A 21105-nucleotide genomic window follows, 5' to 3' on the forward strand; every position below is an offset into this window, starting at 1 on the left:
AAAGTATGCTGAATTGACATTAATCATATATAGGAGTAAAATAATAAGGAGTAGATTAAAAAAAAAACAAATACAGCTTCACAACTTTCCTGTCATTTTAAGACTCACATCCATTTCATTTTTTTTTTGTAAATTGAGTTAATGTTCACTGAAATTTATCTTTTAAAAGAGAGTGAAGCAATTTCTTTATCTATATAAATTAATGATAATGGACACTCAACATCAATGAACACTTATGGATTGTAGTGCAAATGGAGCTCTATGTAAGGTAAATTATTATTGGGATAACATTTATTTTTTTGACTAAGACTTTGGTAGGACAAATGATACAATCCTGGAAAAATATCAGAAGTTACATCTTCTTCCAATACTAACATGGTAAAACTAGTTTATAACTGTACCAGACAATTTTAAAATTTTATGAAGCTTACAATTTACCGGTAGGAAAAATATGATTAAAGTTTAGTGCTACATTTGCTTCAAAGGCAATCTTATAATGCTTTAGAAAAAGTCAAAAATGCTGCCTATACAAAACTTTCCAAGATGTTCATGTAATTTGATTGAAACTACTCAAAAATTTTCAAAAAACCCACTTCCAGATGAAGGGATCTTGACAAGTCAAAATCCTGCATTCTTTATTGAACCCAGAACTGTTTAACCAGTAATTTTACAAATACTTGGAATGTCCTGTGCCATTTCCCACAGATGAAAATATCTAATATATCCTAAAAATATAAATATCCTAATTATAAAATCAGCAAAAATGATGTATGACATTCATTCAGGGTTGGACTGATTACTTTCAAATGTGTTTTAGGTTTAATGGGAAAAAGCTTTTTCCTTTGAAGCAAAATTAAAAAAAAGAATATGATTATAATTCAAAGTATAGAATCCCATTAACTTGATTTCTTCATAAACATTGTATCAAGCCATAACAAAATGATTTGGAAATAAAGACAAAATGCTGTATATTCATAAATTATTTCACATTTTTTATTTCAACATTATGCCATAGAGGATTTTACTAACAAATTATCAAAAACCTAATTGAAAAATATATACTATATTTGCTGTGGTAAATATGTGTACTATAAGAAGTGGGAAACGAGACAAAAGGGGATAAAAATTTAATTGGAGTGGTACACCACTATCATCTATTCAATACAATCTCAATTTTCAGTTGCTAAAATCAATTAGTATTAAGTTTGATAAATAATGTAAAAAGCGAAAATACTGACCTTTAATAATCTATTTTTAACTGAACATTTTTTGGAAATGTACTCAAAATGAAATCATAACACTTTTTAACCCAGTAATTGATCAACATACATGTACATGTGTGATTACTCATAACCACAATTTAAAATGATTACTTATGAAATTGAAAATATAGGTATGTACCGAAATATGAAACTCATACCTGTACCACCTTTCCCTGTACCCAAATACATGTACTCTTTTACAGATTTCTTCATTATTATGTGATATTTCCAACTGATATTTTGTACACAATTATAAAATGATATGATGGCTAGGTTAAAATCAATGATTTTTAAAATGTTTTTCAAAAATTTGATTATTATTGGCATACCTGTTAACCTAGTCAAACCTAATTGTGGAAGATCTCCTGTAATTCATCATAAAATTGTGGGAGATTATGAGTGATGACATTATCAACATATTTTGTTATGTTATAAATTATATTTTTTTTCACAAAGTCAGTGAAATGATCAGCCACACAGGACGGCAAGTTGTGTTTGGCCACTAAGTACATAACTATCCATTCGAAATTGTAAATCATGCTGTCGATATGAACAAAGATAGTTCTAGAGAGACTCGTATGTTGATCAGCTGTTCCAAGCGTTTTGACAATAAAATGCTTTCACGACCCACATAGTTGTTGACATAAACAAAAATGGCGTAAAAAATTTAATGAAAAGTTGATAAATTCAATTACGGGATATTTTTACAGGAGGAAATCTTGAAACGGGGGGATTGATGCCTCCTGCACAGGAGACATTTTTTTGCGGGTCAAAACGTAAAATTACAGGAGACTCCAGCAAAAAAAACAGGAGGGTTTTAGCTTTCAATGGTACATGAACAGAAATGTATAATCCAATATTCCTGTACCCAAAATCAAAGTCCAAATATTTTTGTTATTTGTACAATTTTATTATATAGTTCACATCATCACGCTATAATATTATTAAAACATTGAAGGATGATAAATGAAAATCGCATCAGATTCTATTGATGAGACTTTCTATATCATTCTTGATAAGATGGTATCCATTCTTCGCTGTTACAGGGATTCATGCTACAGTACAGTATGGAATTCAAACATTTTTTTTAAAACAATATCAAATTTTTCAAAACATTATCCAAAGTCTTTAAGTGAAGTTTTCACCTCTGAATAGTTTCAGAAAAACTTAAATTGGGGCTGGAAAGTAAGAACTGGTCAATTTGGTGCAATAACTTCCAGTGGCACATTTCAGAACATTTGAGACATAAAATCGACATTAAATCAAATGATTTAAAACATCACTCAGAACTTAAGTACCAAGTTTTGGTATAAAACTCCTTATAATGATAGAAAAATCGGAAATATGGTGATTTGGGTAACAGGAATTTTGTATTGTTACAGGTTAATCCCTTTTGGGATTCAGAGTCCGGAGCTGTTTTCTGTATGGTATGGTATAAAATGTGTAACCCGAACCCGTATCCCATACCAACTTTTCCCCGTAACCAAATACTATTTTGACCATTTTTTCATTATTACTTGTTATTTCCAGGTGAAAGTCGGTACACATTTGCAAAATGACATGATGGTAAGGCTAGAAATAATGACTTGATAATAAATTGATTTGATTTGAATTTCTGTATTCACCTAGGTCTAAAATGTGTAACCCGAAATTCCTGTACCCAAAAATCAAAGTCCGGTATTTTTGTTACCTTTGCTAATTAAATGCATATTAGACATTAGAACATTATAATATTATCAAAATTTTCATTGATGATAAATTAAAATCGCATCAGACTCTGTTTTTGAGACTTTGCTTTCCATTCTAGATGAGATCGTATCCATGCTTTGCTGGTACGGGGATGGACGCTAGGTTCTGTGCGGAAATCAAACTCAATCACTTCTTTTTTAAAACTGTCTAATCTTTCAAAACTTTATCCAAAGTCTCAAGATGAAGTTTTAACCCCTTAACGATTGTAGAAAAAACGTAAAAATCGCACAGAAATAGTCAATAAATAGTTGGATACAGTAACTTCCGGTTACACATTTTAGACCTTTTGACTTCAGATAACCAATCAAACAAGAAATATCAGAAAAATATACATCATTTTCTTGATGAGAAATAATTGATGGAGTAATCAAGGGAAACAAGGTTATAGCGGTAATAAAAAGAATGTAATCTGGGGACAAAGACCAGACATGGAAAACAGACATACACAACAAAGAACATAAAGTAACTAAAATCATACATACAAAGTAACAGAAGTAAATGAGCAACTCGGACTCCACTAAAAACCGGGAGCATGGACCAGGTGCACCAGTAGGGTAAGCATCCTCTGCTTTTCTAGAAACATCCGCCGAGTTGCTCATAAAATTTACCTTGAAATGGACTTTTTCACATCTCATGCAACTTCCAGTTCTTAGCATACTGCAAGAGTGAATTTTTTAGCAAAACATTATTTGGGTACGGGGAAAGTTGGTACGGGTATGGGTTACATATTTTAGACCATACCTTTCTGTACTGAAAATGTAGTTGATTACACCTGATTAGGCTGATAATGATTACCCCATCCCCGCATGCATTTAACTTCACTGCAAAGAGAACCTAATACTTTGTGATTCAAACTTTCCTCTCACTTAAGACCAATGCTTTCCCCATTGGCTCATAACAGTCTGTTAGTGGTAATGAGAGTTGAAGTTGAAGTTAAACTCTTGTAAAATAAAATGAATACTATTATATAATATGGGGTCCTAACAAAAGTTGCTGCACCTCATTTTTGCTTTTTCAGTGAACAGATTATTAAAAGGTAATTTTGTCTCAATATTCTCATGATCTTTTTCTTCCATTTTTCTATTAAATTCGAGGGGAAGGCTTCCAAGGTTTCATAGTGTTTAGTCAAAGTAATTCTACGATGTCAATATAGACCTTGATCTTAATAATTGACAAGACCTTTCAATAAACGTTTATATGACAAGAATTTTCTCTTTGATCCTTTTCGTATTCTTCAGAGAAAAAGCCAGAGTAGTGCAAAAATAAAATCAAAACATAAAACTATGACGTATTTCACAAACACACATAAAACGGAACAAAACAAAAACCCAGCTGATTATATAATTTATATATACATGTTGTTTACATTTCAACCCAAATATAGTATATTCTAGGTAATCGTCGAAAAATAACCAATATCTGACGATTTCACTCTCGTAAGTATAAAATAAAAAATTACCAACTCATTCAATTAAAAAAAGCTTGGAATCAATCTGAGTCATTGATAGTTGAATTCATTGACATTGTTTTGATTTGAATTGTTTCCCTTGTATCTGTACACGAGCTTGAAAATGAAATCTTGTCAAAAAATGCTGTAAGTAACTCTTAAATTCAAAGTGTTTAAATAAGGGCTCACTACCACTGGGACTAGTGGGAGCCAAATCAATATCTTTATTTGAAAATCTGCCTTGTTAAATAATTGGGGGAAATGGGCTTTTTTTCATTGAATGAGTATAAAAAAAATTGCTTTCCAAAATCCCAGCCACATCCCTCCTTTTCACCTTGTTTTCAAAATAGTTGATAACTTTGTACCACTTCGCCATACTTTACAATTATTTAACCCTCTAGGGCATCTCTAGCAACATCCATTTTCAGTTTTAGCAGGTCAGATTAATTTGTACAGATACCAGAAATATTGCAGCTCTCCACAGGTGGTGGGAATATTTTTCACATATCATGTAATGTAAAAAAAATTCAGACACAACTGACAACTGCAAATTCCAAAAAGAAAATGATTGCCTTCCCTATATTAGAAAAGCTATGCTTCGATTTCGAATAATACAATCAGAGTTATATTTTTTCCAAGATGGGTTAGATTCTTGATGGCAGCAATAGTTGAACAGTGGAGATACATGTAGGTACGTCCAAGTTTTTCCTGAACTTTTTGAAAACACATCAAAACTTCTTTTAAGTCTTTAAGGTTAAGCAGTAGTCCGAAACCCAAGATTATCAAAATGGAGGTGGGCCAATAGTCACTATATAAAAACTTCTGAAAAATGTATTTTGGTCCTGTGAACTGGAAAGGTAGTTGTGAAGACTGTTTTGATAAGTAAAAAAGATAGAAAAAACTCAAAAACTATCAGAAAAGATGACTTTAGTTTTACTGAAATGTAATCTTAAATTATATATTTTTATTTGTTTGATTGATGGAAGTGCTGAATTTTCTCCGTAAGAACAGTCACTTTTGTTACTTCCGAAACATGACTTTTTTTTTGTTAATATATTGGAGAACCTTAAGGGTAATTAAGTTATAACTGTAGACCTTACACAGGCTCTAGGTGCTTGTATGAATTCATACAATTAAATATTGAACATAAATATTGAAAATGAATTATTTTATACTTTTCTATATGTCTTCCCTTAAATTTACACTTCTACAAGTTGGCACCAGCACTGCACAAGATAGTTTCTGTACAATTTAATGTACCTTTGTTCGTGGGGTCTTTACAGTTTAAATGTTTGTTGTGTTATCTTAATGGTTTGAATATTTGTTTGTTAATGTATACATGTGAATGAAACAGCCTGCAAACCATTTTTCGTCTCTGAATAAATATACCAAACCTTAAAGTTTCTTTATTTCTTGAATCCGGTAAAATAAAGCAACTGCAAATATTGATAAGTTTACCGGGAAACAATCAGGCGTCGGTTTCACAAAAAGTCGAAAGTGTGAAATTGATCGTAAATCATGACGTCACAATGCTGTTTTAGTTTATGACGTCATTACTTACGACCAATTTTACACTTACGACTTTTTGTGAAACTGACGCCTGGACTTTAACTGTGCTTAAGCCAAAATGGCCATACAATGTTAAGTGTACACACAAGAAACTAGAATAGGTAGGATAGTAGGAAACACATTTTTTTATGCCTAAGTATAGGTATTTTGTTAAGTTTTTTTTCAATTTGTAAAATTGCTAAACAATTTATGAACTTTCTAATCTTGATTCATAATTGCTATAATACATGTATCAGACACTGGTTAGGTGAAAACTGAAACATTTCAACAGTAGAAATTCCAATTTGCCTGAAGTTTTGCTAGTGGGATAATTGATCCTTGATTTGACTCGTCGCATACCGGTACATGTAAAATGTATATCACAATTTTTTGTCCCCTGTGGCCATGCCATGGATGGACATAATAACAGTGTTTGTCAATCCATTTGTCAGTCCGTCCATCACTCTTGTCTTGTGGATGCAACTCCTCTGAAACTGCGGAAAAGATTTTGTTTAAATCTTGTAGGATTGTTAGGCACAATACCTTGTTTAACATAGTGCACTGCAATGTTCGCTAACAAATTTTACAGGAGACTTGGGACTTGGGTTGTTTTCCTGCATTGAACTGTAAAGTGAAACTTTGTGTACTCAACTCCTCTGATACCTCTGGATACATTTGGTCCAAATTTTTATTGCCTTTGGTTTTGTGGCCATAATAGCCATAGACATGATTCCAAGGTTTGTGATATGTATGTTTTATAGGTGTTATACCATCATATTACATAGCAATTTTCAAACTTTTGCTGTGGCAGGGGACGTATGGCAATACATGGCCATCTTGTCTTTACTGGAAAATATTGACTTTATAATATCTTTTTAGGATGTAGAGAAGTTGTATTATTCTTTAGAAGCATGTTTCTATGATAAAATGACATATCTAAGCTACAGATGACCAATGAAAGATGGGTGCATAATATTTATTACTACTGTACATCCGATTCTGTGATCCCCATCTCCCCTCAAATATAACCACAATCATTCAGAAAGTTTGTATTGTCATCTTGTATAATACTATTCATAACTGAGACAACTGATGTGCATTTTTCTCTTCTACTCAAATATGATTCTTAGGTGCCCTAATACCTTCAATATACATGTACAAATCAATTAATCACCAGTGTAAGGTCTCACTAACCACTTCTAACGTTTCCATTACTTTTCATGTTAAAAAAGTAATTTTCAAAGTCACACTAAATTCCCAGGACAAATGACATCTTAAAGTTACATACCGTTGCGAAGCTTGGAAAATAAGGCTTCCAAAATCATTATGCTAATGGTACGATGATTGTAGAAATTCTTCACAAAATTAACTTGAATAATTAATACTGAAAATCCACATTTTGACCTGTTCTGCTAACTGACAGCATGGAGGCAAATTACTCAAACATGTAAACAATAATCATACACTTTTGTAGTTAATTACATACATGATGTTAAAGTACACATTCTCAGCTTTATTTTGACTACTTTTAATCATAATACACACAAATAATGCACTTACAATGCATATGTCTAGGTTCAGTGTGTTTTTGGTACTACATAGGGGGGGTGGCCATTTGACCTGGAAATGGTTAGTGAGGCCTAAGGATTAAGACATTTAAAAGAGTAATCAAGGGAACCAAGGTTATAGCGGTAATCGGAAGAATGTAACCCAGGGACAAACACCAGACATGGAAAACAAACACACACAGCAAAGAACATAAAGTTACTAAAATAAAACATGCAATGTAACAAAAGTAAATGTGCAACTCGGATTCCACTAAAAACTGGGAGCATGGACCAGGTGCACCTGGTTTAAAAACATGTTCAATTTCCTTACAGGGTAAGAGGAGGGGGGGTGGCAAGTTTTTTTATGAACAAGTGTACTGTAAATGTACATGTAACTCAAAATATGAAAGTTACATTTACTGTTGTATACTACACACCAACTTCCTAAATATTTTAAGAAAGCTGTACGAATATCTAGAGATACCCATTTATGCTGATTTTTATCATTTGTGACATCCCTGACCCAGAGAAGATTGAAAAATTGAATTCCATAAATCCAAGGAATCTACAATGCATACTGTGAATGAGTCAGAGAATGTTATTTTATAGACTGTTTCCTGAATAGGATATTTATTACACTACATACATGACATGTATACGAATATAACCGTGTATATAGTGTGTATCTAGCACCTGTAACATAGTCCTGATAATCAGGATAGTTCTTTGCTGCTACTTGAACTATCAACGGATGGCGTTATGGTACATAAAAATCATTTTTAAGATTATTAGTAGATAAGGTCAGAGTACACAGCAAATTCTGATAGGCTGTTTCAGTGAAGGGTTTTATTCAAGGTGAAACCCCTGACATTATTGTTAGTTTTTGATATGCAAAAATATGAAAAAATTCTCTAAGGATATTGTAGATAAGTAAAACTGGGTGAACTATACCAGCAATATCTATCATGAGGTGCTATGACAGTCCACTTATTAATGTTAACTTCAGATAAATGTTACGTACAGTGTTCTCAAATAAAAATTTACGGTACATGTACAAATATATTTGCTGAAGTAGATGCTGAGTATGCATGTATATATATGTTCTAGATAGGCATCTCTTTTATTGTTTATTTTAGAGCACAGGAAGCCTTAAGTAACTACCATTACTCATGACCGATGCAACACCTATCATCACAGATGACGGAAGGCAAGCTTCCCTTGTTCGTCTTCCCATCCAACCTGACCTTTTACTCAGATGACCAATCATCACATAAACAGATATTGACAGTGTACAATCCATATGACTTTCCTTTGAAGTTTAAAGGTAATGATTTTAGTCAATTTTCTCTTTGATGAATTGAAAAATGAGAATCACAAAAATGAAAAAGGCCAGTTTCATGAAAATTAAGATTTTCCTCATATCCTTCCTCAACTCATAATTTTTGATTTTACAGAAGTACATGTAAACTACCCTTTTCATCTTAAAGCAAACAGCGCCAAAAAGGAAAATCTAAAAGTACAGGCCACATTACATGAGGTTAAGATTCAGTTAAGGCATCAGTCTATATACCGTCAGTTTGCCATTAGCATGTACATTTTCAGCATACAGTCCTTGAATTGATCTGTTTAACGATTTGACAGATTGATGTCTGCTGACTGATTGATCGTAGATGGATTGATTACCGATGACTGGAGACCGATCTGATTGCAAGTTTTGTAAAAATGACAAATGATCTGTTAAAAATAAAACAAATGTAAAATAAAAATATAAATTGATGTTTAAATATATTGCATTATGTAAATATGTGTTAAATTGACAAAGAAACAATGGAAACTGTAAAATATATTGGCCGCTCTGTGGTCACGTGATGCAATCACCGGTTTAATGGATCGGTTTGAAGGATCAATGATTGTCAACTGATTGTTGATTGATGACCGATCGCAATTATAGTTGCACGGATTGGTTCAGGTACTATACATGTAGGTCAGCAGGTAAATATTGTGATATTTATTAAGCTTTGATCACTTGTTGGATGTAGCTATTACAGAAATCAACAGATTTATGAAGATTTAGTATGGGTACGGCTAGAATGATAAACACAGTACCTAGAGTTGTGTGGTGTAATGATATTTTATTGCTCTTTACAAAAATAATTTTAAGTAGCAGTCATTATAAAAATCAGACAGGAGATGATTCATGCATGTTGAAAGCCCACTCTCATTTTTAATTCAGAAACTGTTGCAGACCACATGACTAACCTTAGTTTATCGTTCTGTTGTTGTGCTTTCAAGATAAAAATTATAAAGATTTTGTATTTTGAATTGGCAGATAATTGGAAACGTTATCTTTCTTTATTTGATTTGGTAAGGTTGATTTTATTAGAAGATGAATATATGGTTTCCTAAAAAATTACAGATCTAAACAGAAAAAGGACTATAGTTATGTAAAAATATAGCATATGTAGATCAAATGCATTGGTTGTTATCGGTGGGTTTTTCTACAGCACGAAACACCTGAACCATAGGTAGTAACTGAATTTTCTATGGACTGGACCATGGTATTTTAGGTGAAACATATGAGAAGGTGACCTGATTTGCTTTTTTTTTTATATTTATAATGGTTATACCATGCAATGATAATGTAGCAGTTGTGTAAACATATGATGTCAGCATGAACCATTGCCCACAACATACAATTTTCTTTGGAATTTTTAGCATTTGTGTTTTTTTAAAGTACAGTTTTTACGATAACTTGCAACATGATACGATTGCATGAAGTAGAAAGAATTGTTTATATTTTTCAAGTAATCAAAATCAAATGATGTGATCAAAATTTATTTCAGTATTGTATTATATTTCAAATACCAAATTGCAGATGTCATATTTGTCTATTTATAAGTTTTGAGATACATGTACATTTTTTGTTTATAAATATTATAAAAAAATATTTGTGATTGATAACTTACTGTTTCAGAACAGAAAATATACTTTATCAAAGAGCATATTTTATTATCCTATTTTTCCCTCCAGTTGCATGGGTCTCAGACCCCTTCCCTTTAAGAGTAGAAAAGTCACTTGTCCTTCCTTATAAATAAATCTGACTAATATGTCTGATGACCTTACTATTGCATGGTAGCATAAAATCTATGAGATAATAAACAAGGAGTATTTTTTATCCAATCAGAAAACATCTTACTTTTTTTTACTGTCATAATTAGTATTATTGTGATTTTAATATTTTAATTCAGTTCTGTGTACAGCACCAAGAAAGTATACTGTCGTTGATTCAGAAGGTACAATACGACCAAGATGCTGTGTAGACATGTAAGTAAAATTACAAACCTACTTATGAAAGAGGTAGACCTAAAGTAAGGAACACAACTTTTACAAATCATTGAAACGTTTTTATTTAGCATTTTACATCAATCTTGTGTAAACATTAAAGTAACTTGGACTGATTTCATTCTGTTTCTGATGAAAGCTTGATAGGCTTTAGTGAAATTGAATATGATACAAACATATCACTGATTTCAAGAGTTATATCCCTTACCTAAGGTTTACCTCCTTAAACATGATAATTTTTGCAGTCATATAATGATATGGCATTGTTGTTTGTTAAAAAGGACCCTTTGTTTTTCTCTCATTACTTATGTTTTTGTTGATGGATCTAAGTAAAACTTTACCATAAACTTTCATGTCTCAAAGGGAAGATTTGTAATTCTGTAGACCATTTTCTCTACTTCTACCATCAGTTTTGAAATATATCTCTCTATAAGGATAATTTTTAGCCCTTTTTGGGGGAAAGATTTTCGAACTTTCATCAGTGGAGGAAACAAATTTAAAAGCACATTAGAACTACTTTTATTAGTAACTGGTACTTCAATACTTGTAGTTTTTTTTATGTAAACATGATAAAATTTTAATATTATTTTGAATAACGAAAGTGATTTTCAAAAACAACAGGAGAGCATTGTCATATATTTTCACCTGATAATTTTTAGCTACATCTATACTCCTAAGAAATCATTTCAAAAGATAAATTCAAAATGCATTTTGGGGAACAACCATTTGAGTTTTATGGGTGGGGGGTAGGCTATTATCAAATTTGAAATAAAAAGTCAGGACAATTATGTATGGTTGAAAAAATCTAGGATGAATAATTAGGTAAAATAAAAAAGTCAGGATCTGGTTTGAAGAAAAAATCCAGGACATGCTAGAGTAAAAAAATAAAAAGCCAGGTCAGAATTTAATATTTTTATACTGAAAGTAAAATACAGGACACATAATTTTATCCTAGCCCCAGAATAGAAATCAAGTGGTTGCTCCCATTTTTTGTTAAACTAGTTTTCAAGGAAAACAATATTTGAGGAGGATGAGGAGTGCTACATTTGTCACACTATTGTATTAAATGGAATGTTGTTTTCAGAGTTGTCAGGCATATTGATATTAATATAAACAATGAGGGTGTCAAGGACAAATTTAGAATACAAGTTGTGGAGCATGGCCAAAAGAAGATTATTGGTATGTTGAAGTAAAACCAGCTACATATATGTACCCTTATATTATACATTTTGGTGTAATACAATGTGCTGCACATGTACATGTAACTTCATCACAAAATTCTGTGTACCTTTATTTTATCTATTTATTTCTATATGCTAGTGTGTTTGATTAAACCCCCTCTTTTACCAGAAATACTTGTAAAATACCCAAACATTTGCCAGAAGTACATGTATAATACCCCCACTTTTGCAAGGGGTATATTGTATCCATCCGTCTCTTATTTCTATCCTCAACTCTACTGAAACCTCTGAATGGAAAACAATGAAACATGCACACACTCTTCATAAGATGATGCCATTGTGCACCTCTTATTGAATGTCTTTTGGGGTTTCCTGACACAAAAAATGGACTTTGTCATTCATCAACAAAAGGGGACAACCTTCTAATCTGCAACTCCTCTGAAACTGCTGAATTGGATCAGATGTAATTTGCACACAGGTTTCATTATATGATGCCATCGTGTACTTTCTATTTTGCATTTTCATCATAATGACATTCTTGGAAAGAAGAGCAGGGGGTATCACCCACTGAGCTTTGTTCACAGTTTTTCTCGTTTATTCTTTAATCACAGATAACCAAGTATTTTAAAAGTATGTGTAAATTGGATGATTTTAATCAAGTGATAACAAGTACTCTGTAAGAGATAACTATAACATTTTATACAATCTTTTCATATTGTGTTGAGGGTAATAAAAGACCTACACAATCTTATTGAATCTTTACTAGGTATAGTGTAAAAATAAAAGTGACACAAATAATTATGTATAAGTTTAGAGTATATTTAGTATACTGTGAAAGTACTATTGTTCGTGGGGTACCAATTTTCATGCTTTTTGTGGGTAGGTTAAATCATGAAATTTGGTTTTCAGTATACACATTAATGGAAATCTCCTTTTCATTTGTCACCAAATTTTGTGATTTAGCCAACCCACGAAAAGAAAATTTCCATTGATGTGTATACTGAAAACCTCAAGACCGCATATTTAAGAATCCACAAACTTGTGTTTCACCCCTAATCCACGAAAATTAGTATCCACAAATTAAAGGTCTTCCACAGTAATCTAAATGGATAAGAAAGGATGGAGCCAAGGTGAGTGAGCAACCCCTTCTTATCAAATAAAATTTTGCTTTATATACTCCAAGCTTAAAATATACCTTATATTTTCATCGACAGCTATGAAAATTCTTATAGGCACAATGTTTACATCATATGATGTTTCTCTGCATTCTTAAAACTGTGGGCCATGTTAATAACTGTGATGTAAATTATATCCCTGAATGGAATATGATTTAAAAAGATTTCTGTTCAGAATTCCTACTTATAATAAGCCTGTCATTATGGAAAAGTTCAGCTGCAATCCAGGGGCAAATTTATAATTTTAGAAAAAGTCTGATCGAGAAATAAAAAAAAAATTAAATTAAAAAGTTATATGGGTCTCTAAACTGTGTACTGTGCACCTTGGGTTACTATATTAAGTATTTTTATACATTTATGGAAAGATCTGTGTGGTTTTTTTTGTTTTTTGTTTGTTTTTTTTTTTGCAGCATTAACATATAGAGCTGTTTGAAATTGGATTTGAGTTAAACCTTTTTTGCATTTAATTGATTAGAATAAAAAAGTGCATGGTTACTTTTGTAAATATTTCAACAATGTAACAAACTATAATTAAAGTAGTCTGAAACAATTTTGATATTTGGGCAGCCAGTCACAGTAGTCACGTGATGTCTGTCTGCTTAAGGTAAAGAGCAAATTCTGAATGAATGATTGAGCTACTTAATGGTTCACTTCTAGAACTCGTGATTGTACGAAAAACTAGGTTATAATCTAAATAATATTTTATTATTAAAAGACTGATTTTTTAAACGAAATACCTAACAGCTATATTTGTTACAGGTACTTGGTCTATGTTGATCAATCTTAATTATTACTTGAACATAGAACAACTGTTTTACATAGAAAAAAATTAACCATATGTTCTGAATGACATCTTATCATAAACTTGTTGAATCAATCTACTTTTGTAGGGAGGAAGGAAATAATGTCTGTACTATTACCGAAGAAAGAAAGGTCTCTACAGCCCGATGAAAATTTCCAATCACTTCCAACATCTCATGTTCCTGCTGATAGATCTCATTCTATTTCATCTCGACCTGGTAAGTAATTTTCAAGTATGTACCCATAGTATTGTAGCATCTTTGCTAATGTTAAAAGGAGCATTTTATATTTTTAGAAAATATAATTTTTCTTCTGTAAATGGGCGTTTACGAGTTAAGACAAACCATTAAGAAAACCTCCTGTGCACTTGACTTTACTTGATCTGCAACTGGTATTTAAAGACAAATTTCAAATTACCCTGAAGACATAGACAATGTTTTTTAAGCGTCAATGTCATCATAGAAGATTCTTAATTTAGAAGTCATAATTGAAGTTGACCTGAAGATTATAGGGTTTTTTTATGGCAGAAATCGATACTGACACTCCTTCATAAATGAAGAGTGGGAAAATCTTTCCACTAATTTTTAAAATTTTGCATTTTCGCTTCACTTGGAAAGGACATGAATTTCAAAAAACTTGTAGAAGATGTCCCAGTCTTCATTCTGGTCTTGTGTTAGAACCTATTAATCTATGCAACCACAAAAAACATATGGTATTATTTTGTTATGACACTGTCATCATCATCACTATCATGATAACCATTATGCTTGTTTGTTGGCATCTGTAGACATTTACATGTAGTTTTGTGCAATGACTTGAGTATTAGTTGACATTTTATGATAAGATTTTACAATAATGATTTCAAAAAGAAGGTTGGAATTTATTTTTTGGTTTGTCTTTGTTTATATTTGCCCCAAGTGAGGTCATATCAAGTTGTACACTGAGAAGCATTATTTTGAATGTGGGATTTAAAAATACAATCATGTAGTGGATGTAAGTTTTGTGTATTAATTTGAAATTGTGTCACCATGACAGAGGATGGTCTATGACATATTTTCTTTAAGACAATTTGATGAAAAAGGAATGTTCCTCAAGAGATCTTTTTTTTCTTTGGGTTCTTATTTTCATGGTTCTCAAAAGAGGGTAAAAATAGATTCATTATGACATTACAAAATTAATTTATAGGTATACCAATCAAGACATGTAAAAAGTTCATGCTTATAAATGTAACTTAATAGCAATTAAACAAATGAAAAAATGCTTGCATGAATACATTTATTTTATAGGTAGAAGTGAGAGCAGTGGTGGTCCTAGTCTTGTTGTGATATTCACTGCCTTTATGTGTATTATTGCTCTGATGTTACCACAACAAGGGGATATTGAATCCCGTCTTCCTGACTACTTACACCTATCTGTACCACAGAAACTTATTGCAGCATATATATTAGGTAATAGTTATACTAGTTCTGATGGTAATAGTTGATTAGAAATAATTTTTCATATTTCAGGTTTCAAACTTTAACTCTGAGTTTGAGTTTTAATTTTCCTTTCTTTTAATAGACATATTAGGAATTTCTCCTTCCATTCATGCACAATATGTGTGACAACTCAAAGACAAAGTGAGGGGTATTATTATTTTTCAATGTTAGTGTTCAAAACAGTTAGCCCCTGTTTACTTTTCATATTTTTTTTCTGATTTTAACAACCCTTACAAACAATTTATTTGGGAGGTATATGCATTTGAAATCACCTTGTCTGTTAGTGTTTGTTCACACCAGTGGCGGATCCAGAGTTTTAGGTAAGGGTGGGTCCCAAAAACATTTCTTGACAGAATCACCAATGTGGATCACAAAGTGATCCAAATTTCCTAGAGGGTTTGGGTGCATCCCCCCCTTCAAGAAAAATTTGAAATATTAAACCTCAAATCCTGCATTCTAAGGGTATTGAACAATTTTTCAACAATTTTTAAAAATTGCAATTTTCTAAGGTCCCCCCTGGATTCGCCACTGCACACATCCTGCAGGCAAAAATTGCCTTAAACTGCTATTTTTTTTATAAAGTATCATACATACATATATATTAATGTAGGTGTGCATTACAGAAGATAAAATAAAGCAGATTCACTGCAAGGAGAACTAATCAAACTTCAGAATTGTTAATGATCTTAACTAAACAAATCCTCCCAAATCATTCAATGGGTTTTTGATGATTTTTTTAAGAAGATTAGGGATCTAATAGATGTACATGAAGGGAAATAACTTTTGTTGGATCCCTTCAACCTTACGGTTGTACATGATTCAAGTCAAGGCAAACAGAGATATTCTTTTCATGAGTGTGCTCACAATATTTTTAGTTTGCTCTAGAGTTATGGCTTTTCATACCAGTAAAAACTTGATGGGCTGACAATGTGCTTTTATGCATTCCGTCATGTGATGTCAATAAAATCATCATGTGACCAAATTCTAATGCCAATTTTCAGAAGTTTAAATTGGTTTTAGTGATGTCATCTTTTTTGAGTTCATTCAATCATACTGTTCAATGTAAACATAATAATTAATAAATCTGCTTTGTTGTAATACATGATATATTTAACTTATCAGATGTCACATGACTAAGCCTACAAGGATGATGTCATGTCTGTATTTGATTAGTCATGTGATATCCTCATCTAGATAATATTAGTAGTTGATATCATATATAAATATGTATGCTGATATATTAAATATCAGTCTTAATAATAATAAGACAAGAGGTGATTCTTAAAAACCCACCAAATTTACTTTTATTTCTTATTCAGAAAAATTTACAGACCGCATAATTTGTCTTATTTGTCATTGGGTTGTTGCACTTTTGAGATAAAAATTAAATATAAATGGTATATGAAATTAGCCGTCTGCAAGAGTTAATTTGGTTGATTTATGTTAGAGATGCATGTCTATAATTACCTGAAAATGTGATGTATGTAGTCAAAAAACATCATTTGTTTGAATGTTGGTTTTTTGTATGGTGCATAAAATCCCTGTTTACAGTGTCTGAATTTTATACGGATTGGTACTTAAAACAATATTAGCTAATACCTACCTAGGATTGTCAATTGTAGTTGCTTTCTGTTGGTTATCCAAATATCAATTATCTACTGTTTTATTTACAAACTAAACTGCTGCAATTTAGTGTAATGATGTTGGGAAATTATGTATTGTATATGTATGATTTATCCTACTTCATATCACATTGTCATGACATGGACTTTCCAATGAAGGCTGAACTGTATAATCCAAATTAACAATGTGGCTTTCTCAATAATACAAAATAATCTCTAATCATTTCAAATAAAGTTATTGGGGAGTTTAAAGGAATAATGTGTCAATATGTTAATCTGTTCAATATGATTCTTGAAAAGTCCAACTTTATATTAAGCATTCAATGGACTTTGATGAAACTTTGTCAAAACTTTGAACTTCTAAACTCCTGCTGTCAAAGAGAGTCTCCAGTCCTACCATGACACTTGTTACTCCTGTGGTGGTATTAATTCAGTGTGGATCCTAAAAATTCAAAATTTTTCAGAAAACCCTCAATTCAAGATTGTTATAAGAATACAATAGCATTAAAATCTATGATTTTTCAACTCTTTATACTTCTATTCCCCATACTCAGTTAAATTCCTGACTCAAAAACATTATGCATGGTTGTTACTCCAAGAAAAGATGGTACACGTAGATACAAATATGTAGTTCTTGGTAGAGATTCCTCATACTTTGTAAAAGATAATTCCAAATCATCTTATAAATATACTGAAGAAGATGTTTTCAAAATGCTGGAAATTTTGATTGACAACATATTTGTCCAGTGTAGTGGGCATGTTTTTCAACAAATGGTCGGCATTCCATTGGGAACAAATTGTGCTCCTTTACTTGCTGACATAGTTCTTCACTCTTATGAGGCTGACGTTGTAGCTGACTTGATCCAAAAGAAGGAACATCGTTTCACTAGATCCTTTAATATAAATTTCCACTATAAAGATGATGTATTATCCTTAAACATTCCTAGTTTATGGGATTTGATACATTGCATCTTCCCCAAAGAACTTAAAATAAAGGATACTACAGACACTGTAAAGTCAGCCTCATATCTTGACCTACACTTAGAGATTGGTGGTAAAGGAAAACTATTGACCAAACTATTTGGCAAACACAATGAACTTTCATTCTGTATTGTCAACTTTCAATTCATTTGTGGCAACAGCCCTTCAGCACCTGCATATGGAGTATCACAACTCATATGTTATGTGAGAGCTTGCCATAACTAAGCAGACTTTTTGTATCAAGCTAGACTTTTTACAATTGGGCTTCTTGAACAGGGTAATGGTGCTACAAGATTGAAGTCATCACTTCAGAAGTTTTATGGTCATTATCATGAACTAGTGGATTGTTACTGTGATTCCATCTGCACCATGAAAACTGATTTGTTTAGTGCGTCATAGTTTTCCCTTCCTCTTTCGTTTACCCTGGACTTGACTTTTTATGAGCAACTCAACGGCTGTTTCTAGAAAAGCAGAGGACACTTACCCTTTTGGTGTACCTGGTCCATGCTCCCAGTCTCGAGTTTGCATTACTCATTTACTTTTGTAACCTTGTACGTGTTATTTTGGTTATTTAATGTTCTTTGTTGTGTATGTCTATTTTCCGTGTCTGGTCATTGTCCCTGGATAACATTCTTTTGATTTCTGGTAGAATCTTGGTTCCTGTGATTACTCTTAGGTATCATAGTTAGATATATGCATGAAAGAAGGCATAGGCCATAAAACATTCATTCTCTATGATTTGGTTGTCTTATCTACTTCTTGATCAACTAGATATTTTGGGATATCATACCATAGATAATATGATATCCAAAATTCACTATTGGTTGTTGTGTAGTTGTATTACATCATCTATAATATCTGAATGGTGGAAAATGATATTGGGATGCTTCTTACTATGTTCTCCAGTAGTAACTGGTGATGTCATAAACAGACAATATCTAGACAACTGCTATGACAGATGCCAATTGTAAAGTAGCAAAATATTTTAAAGGAATCATAGGGAAAAAGGTTTTATAACTTGTGAAATTTGAATATTGCAAAATACATGTATGGACTTGTTGAAATCAAATATTACTTGATTTAATATTTTGCAGTATTCAACTTTCGGTCATTATGAAACTTTTAATTGTCCAAGCAGAATGGATTTTTTTTCTTTCCAGTCAGCTAATAGTTCTTGTATGTACATGTACCAGTTGTTATTGTCTGTTTTTCTCAATACATTGTAATCTATTAACAATTTTATCAAATAGACTCATACCCATATGACTGATAAACATTTGAATATTTGATATTTGAGTAAGATAACACATACATTATCTAAACAGTGTTTTATCACCTTTATAGTACATAATATTATATTAAATGTAGTTTTTACTAATGAAGGCATGTTTTAAAAGATTTTGCGATGATGAATAAAAATAAAAATAAAAACATAATAATTTTTGTTTAGATTTTTTTTTCTTTTTGAAGGAAAGGACTTAATTAACAGATATTTGTTCCAATATTTACATTTTGTTTATTGTAAGTTTTTTTATTGTAAGATGTAAGTTATGACTTCATAGTAGTTCAAAGAATTATGACGACATAATTTATGACTAATTTTACACTTACAACTATTTTTGAAAAAGACTACAGTAACGGAAAATTCTAGATCAAATTTATTTGTTGCATTGTTTATACTTTTCTTTTCAGGACTGGTAACTATGGTCATATTACATATATGAAATTCTTTGATGTTAGATTCCTGGATGACTTTAAGCATGGAGCTCAAAGCTCTTGTGTACTTGCAGGACAACAAAAATGCTAATATAATGATGGCCAATTATTGTCGCCACTGATGTATGTGGGATCATTGTGGATATTAAGCAAGCACGGATTATAATTAATTAACAATTTGCAAATTGTTTTCTCCCATTATTAAGCCAGTGATTAAAAGTGCATGTGACTTTGTAACCACTGGTTGGTGATTAAATTTCTGTGTAAGGTTTCTTGCCTCATCATTTTCTAGGTTTTCTGAAGATATCATGGGAGAAACCAATTCTTTTTCAACGTAATCTAGATATAAACTATTTCTCCACTCTCTATGGTAAAATTATCATCTTGAGTAGACAAATAACTTAGCCACTCATTCCTGAATGAGAATATATATGTACCTTACACCAGATGTAAAATTAAGTTAGAAGATCAAGTGTAGCCATTACAATTTACTGGCAAGATTTTTTTTCTTCTCAAATTTAAGCAAAAAAAGAAGTTTTTCACAATCAAGAATTTCCCCAGTTCTAATGTTTGAACATTTGTCACTGCTTGCTACTGTAGAACCTTGCTTTCTGTCTGTTCTTGGGAGTACTGTAAATGTACTCATTTGGGTACCAATATTTGTGGATTAGGGGAAAAGTATCAGTTCATAGATTCTTGAATTTATGGATTTGACAACTGTATCATACAAACAAATTTCCTGTTCGTGGGAACCAAATTTTTTGGTTTACCAAACCCATAAAAACCACAAAAATTATTATCCCACAAACAATAATACTTTCACCGTAGTAAACCCTATACTGTTCAGTATTAACTGTATTTTATAAAATAGTCTTAAAAAACAGACTTCCTCCTTATTAAAGTTTAAATAACTTATGCAGTGTTGGTAGTTCCTTAAAAATTGTGCATTTTTAAACATGACTGTTTCATTTTAGGATTGTAATAACACAGTATGGTTTTAGATTGATATTACTTTATGCATATCTGTTTATTCTTCAAAATGTGTTTGATTTGCATTTTTTTATCTTTGCTATGTATTTATGTTACTAAACATGTATGCCAAAGTTTGTGATTTTAAAGAATTGTATGTCAGAGATAGTTGTGTTGTAAGCAAAATGTGCTCATTTATTTCATATTTAGTGTCTTAGGCATGCTAAGAAATGATGTTATTTATTGAAATGCATTCTGAATTTGTGCAATAAATTGTGATTAACAAA

The 21105-nt window shown here is 31.6% G+C and overlaps 2 protein-coding genes and 1 long non-coding RNA gene across 9 annotated transcripts in view; 1 reads left to right on the top strand and 2 right to left on the bottom strand.

Moving 5' to 3' along the window:
• Positions 1-4182, bottom strand: part of LOC148625466 (uncharacterized) — a 29784-nt gene extending 25602 nt beyond the window's left edge. Inside the window, exon 1 of the mRNA XM_088569030.1 lies at positions 4011-4182. Within this exon, the coding sequence (XP_088425156.1) occupies positions 4011-4087 (77 nt within the window). The 5' untranslated portion in view covers positions 4088-4182. The remainder of the gene's footprint in view (positions 1-4010) is intronic.
• LOC148625468 (motile sperm domain-containing protein 1-like) lies at positions 135-21105 on the top strand. 7 transcript variants are annotated; one of them, XM_088569033.1, is made up of 8 exons: positions 245-263; positions 4396-4447; positions 8690-8877; positions 10802-10877; positions 11980-12074; positions 14142-14270; positions 15339-15500; positions 19826-21105. In XM_088569033.1, the coding sequence occupies exons 3-8, from the start codon at positions 8730-8732 to the stop codon at positions 19855-19857; spliced, it is 642 nt and encodes a 213-aa protein (XP_088425159.1). In that variant the 5' UTR covers positions 245-263; positions 4396-4447; positions 8690-8729; the 3' UTR covers positions 19858-21105. The 7 variants fall into 7 exon arrangements, with proteins under 7 accessions (XP_088425163.1, XP_088425159.1, XP_088425161.1 ...); XM_088569035.1 differs by lacking the exon at positions 245-263 and adding an exon at positions 1376-1393; XM_088569032.1 differs by lacking the exon at positions 245-263 and adding an exon at positions 2804-2828.
• On the bottom strand, positions 8380-10654 carry LOC148625469 (uncharacterized). Its single transcript, XR_015919928.1, has 2 exons — positions 10520-10654; positions 8380-9287 (listed from the first exon to the last, which is right to left on the bottom strand). It is a non-coding gene; the product is annotated as an uncharacterized LOC148625469 (long non-coding RNA).

This window comes from Perna viridis, chromosome 2 (assembly GCF_037379345.1).
Source record: "Perna viridis isolate PV_CMFRI_1.1 ecotype Kerala chromosome 2, ASM3737934v1, whole genome shotgun sequence".
Lineage (NCBI taxonomy): Eukaryota > Metazoa > Mollusca > Bivalvia > Mytilida > Mytilidae > Perna > Perna viridis.

Bases quoted from the DNA above. Each gene is read 5' to 3' on its own strand.
- LOC148625468 (XM_088569037.1), top strand. From the start codon at position 8,730: ATGCAACACCTATCATCACAGATGACGGAAGGCAAGCTTCCCTTGTTC. The intron at 14,271-15,338 runs GTAAGTAATTTT...TTTATTTTATAG, and splicing joins TTCTATTTCATCTCGACCTG to GTAGAAGTGAGAGCAGTGGT. The intron at 15,501-19,825 runs GTAATAGTTATA...TTTTCTTTTCAG, and splicing joins TATTGCAGCATATATATTAG to GACTGGTAACTATGGTCATA.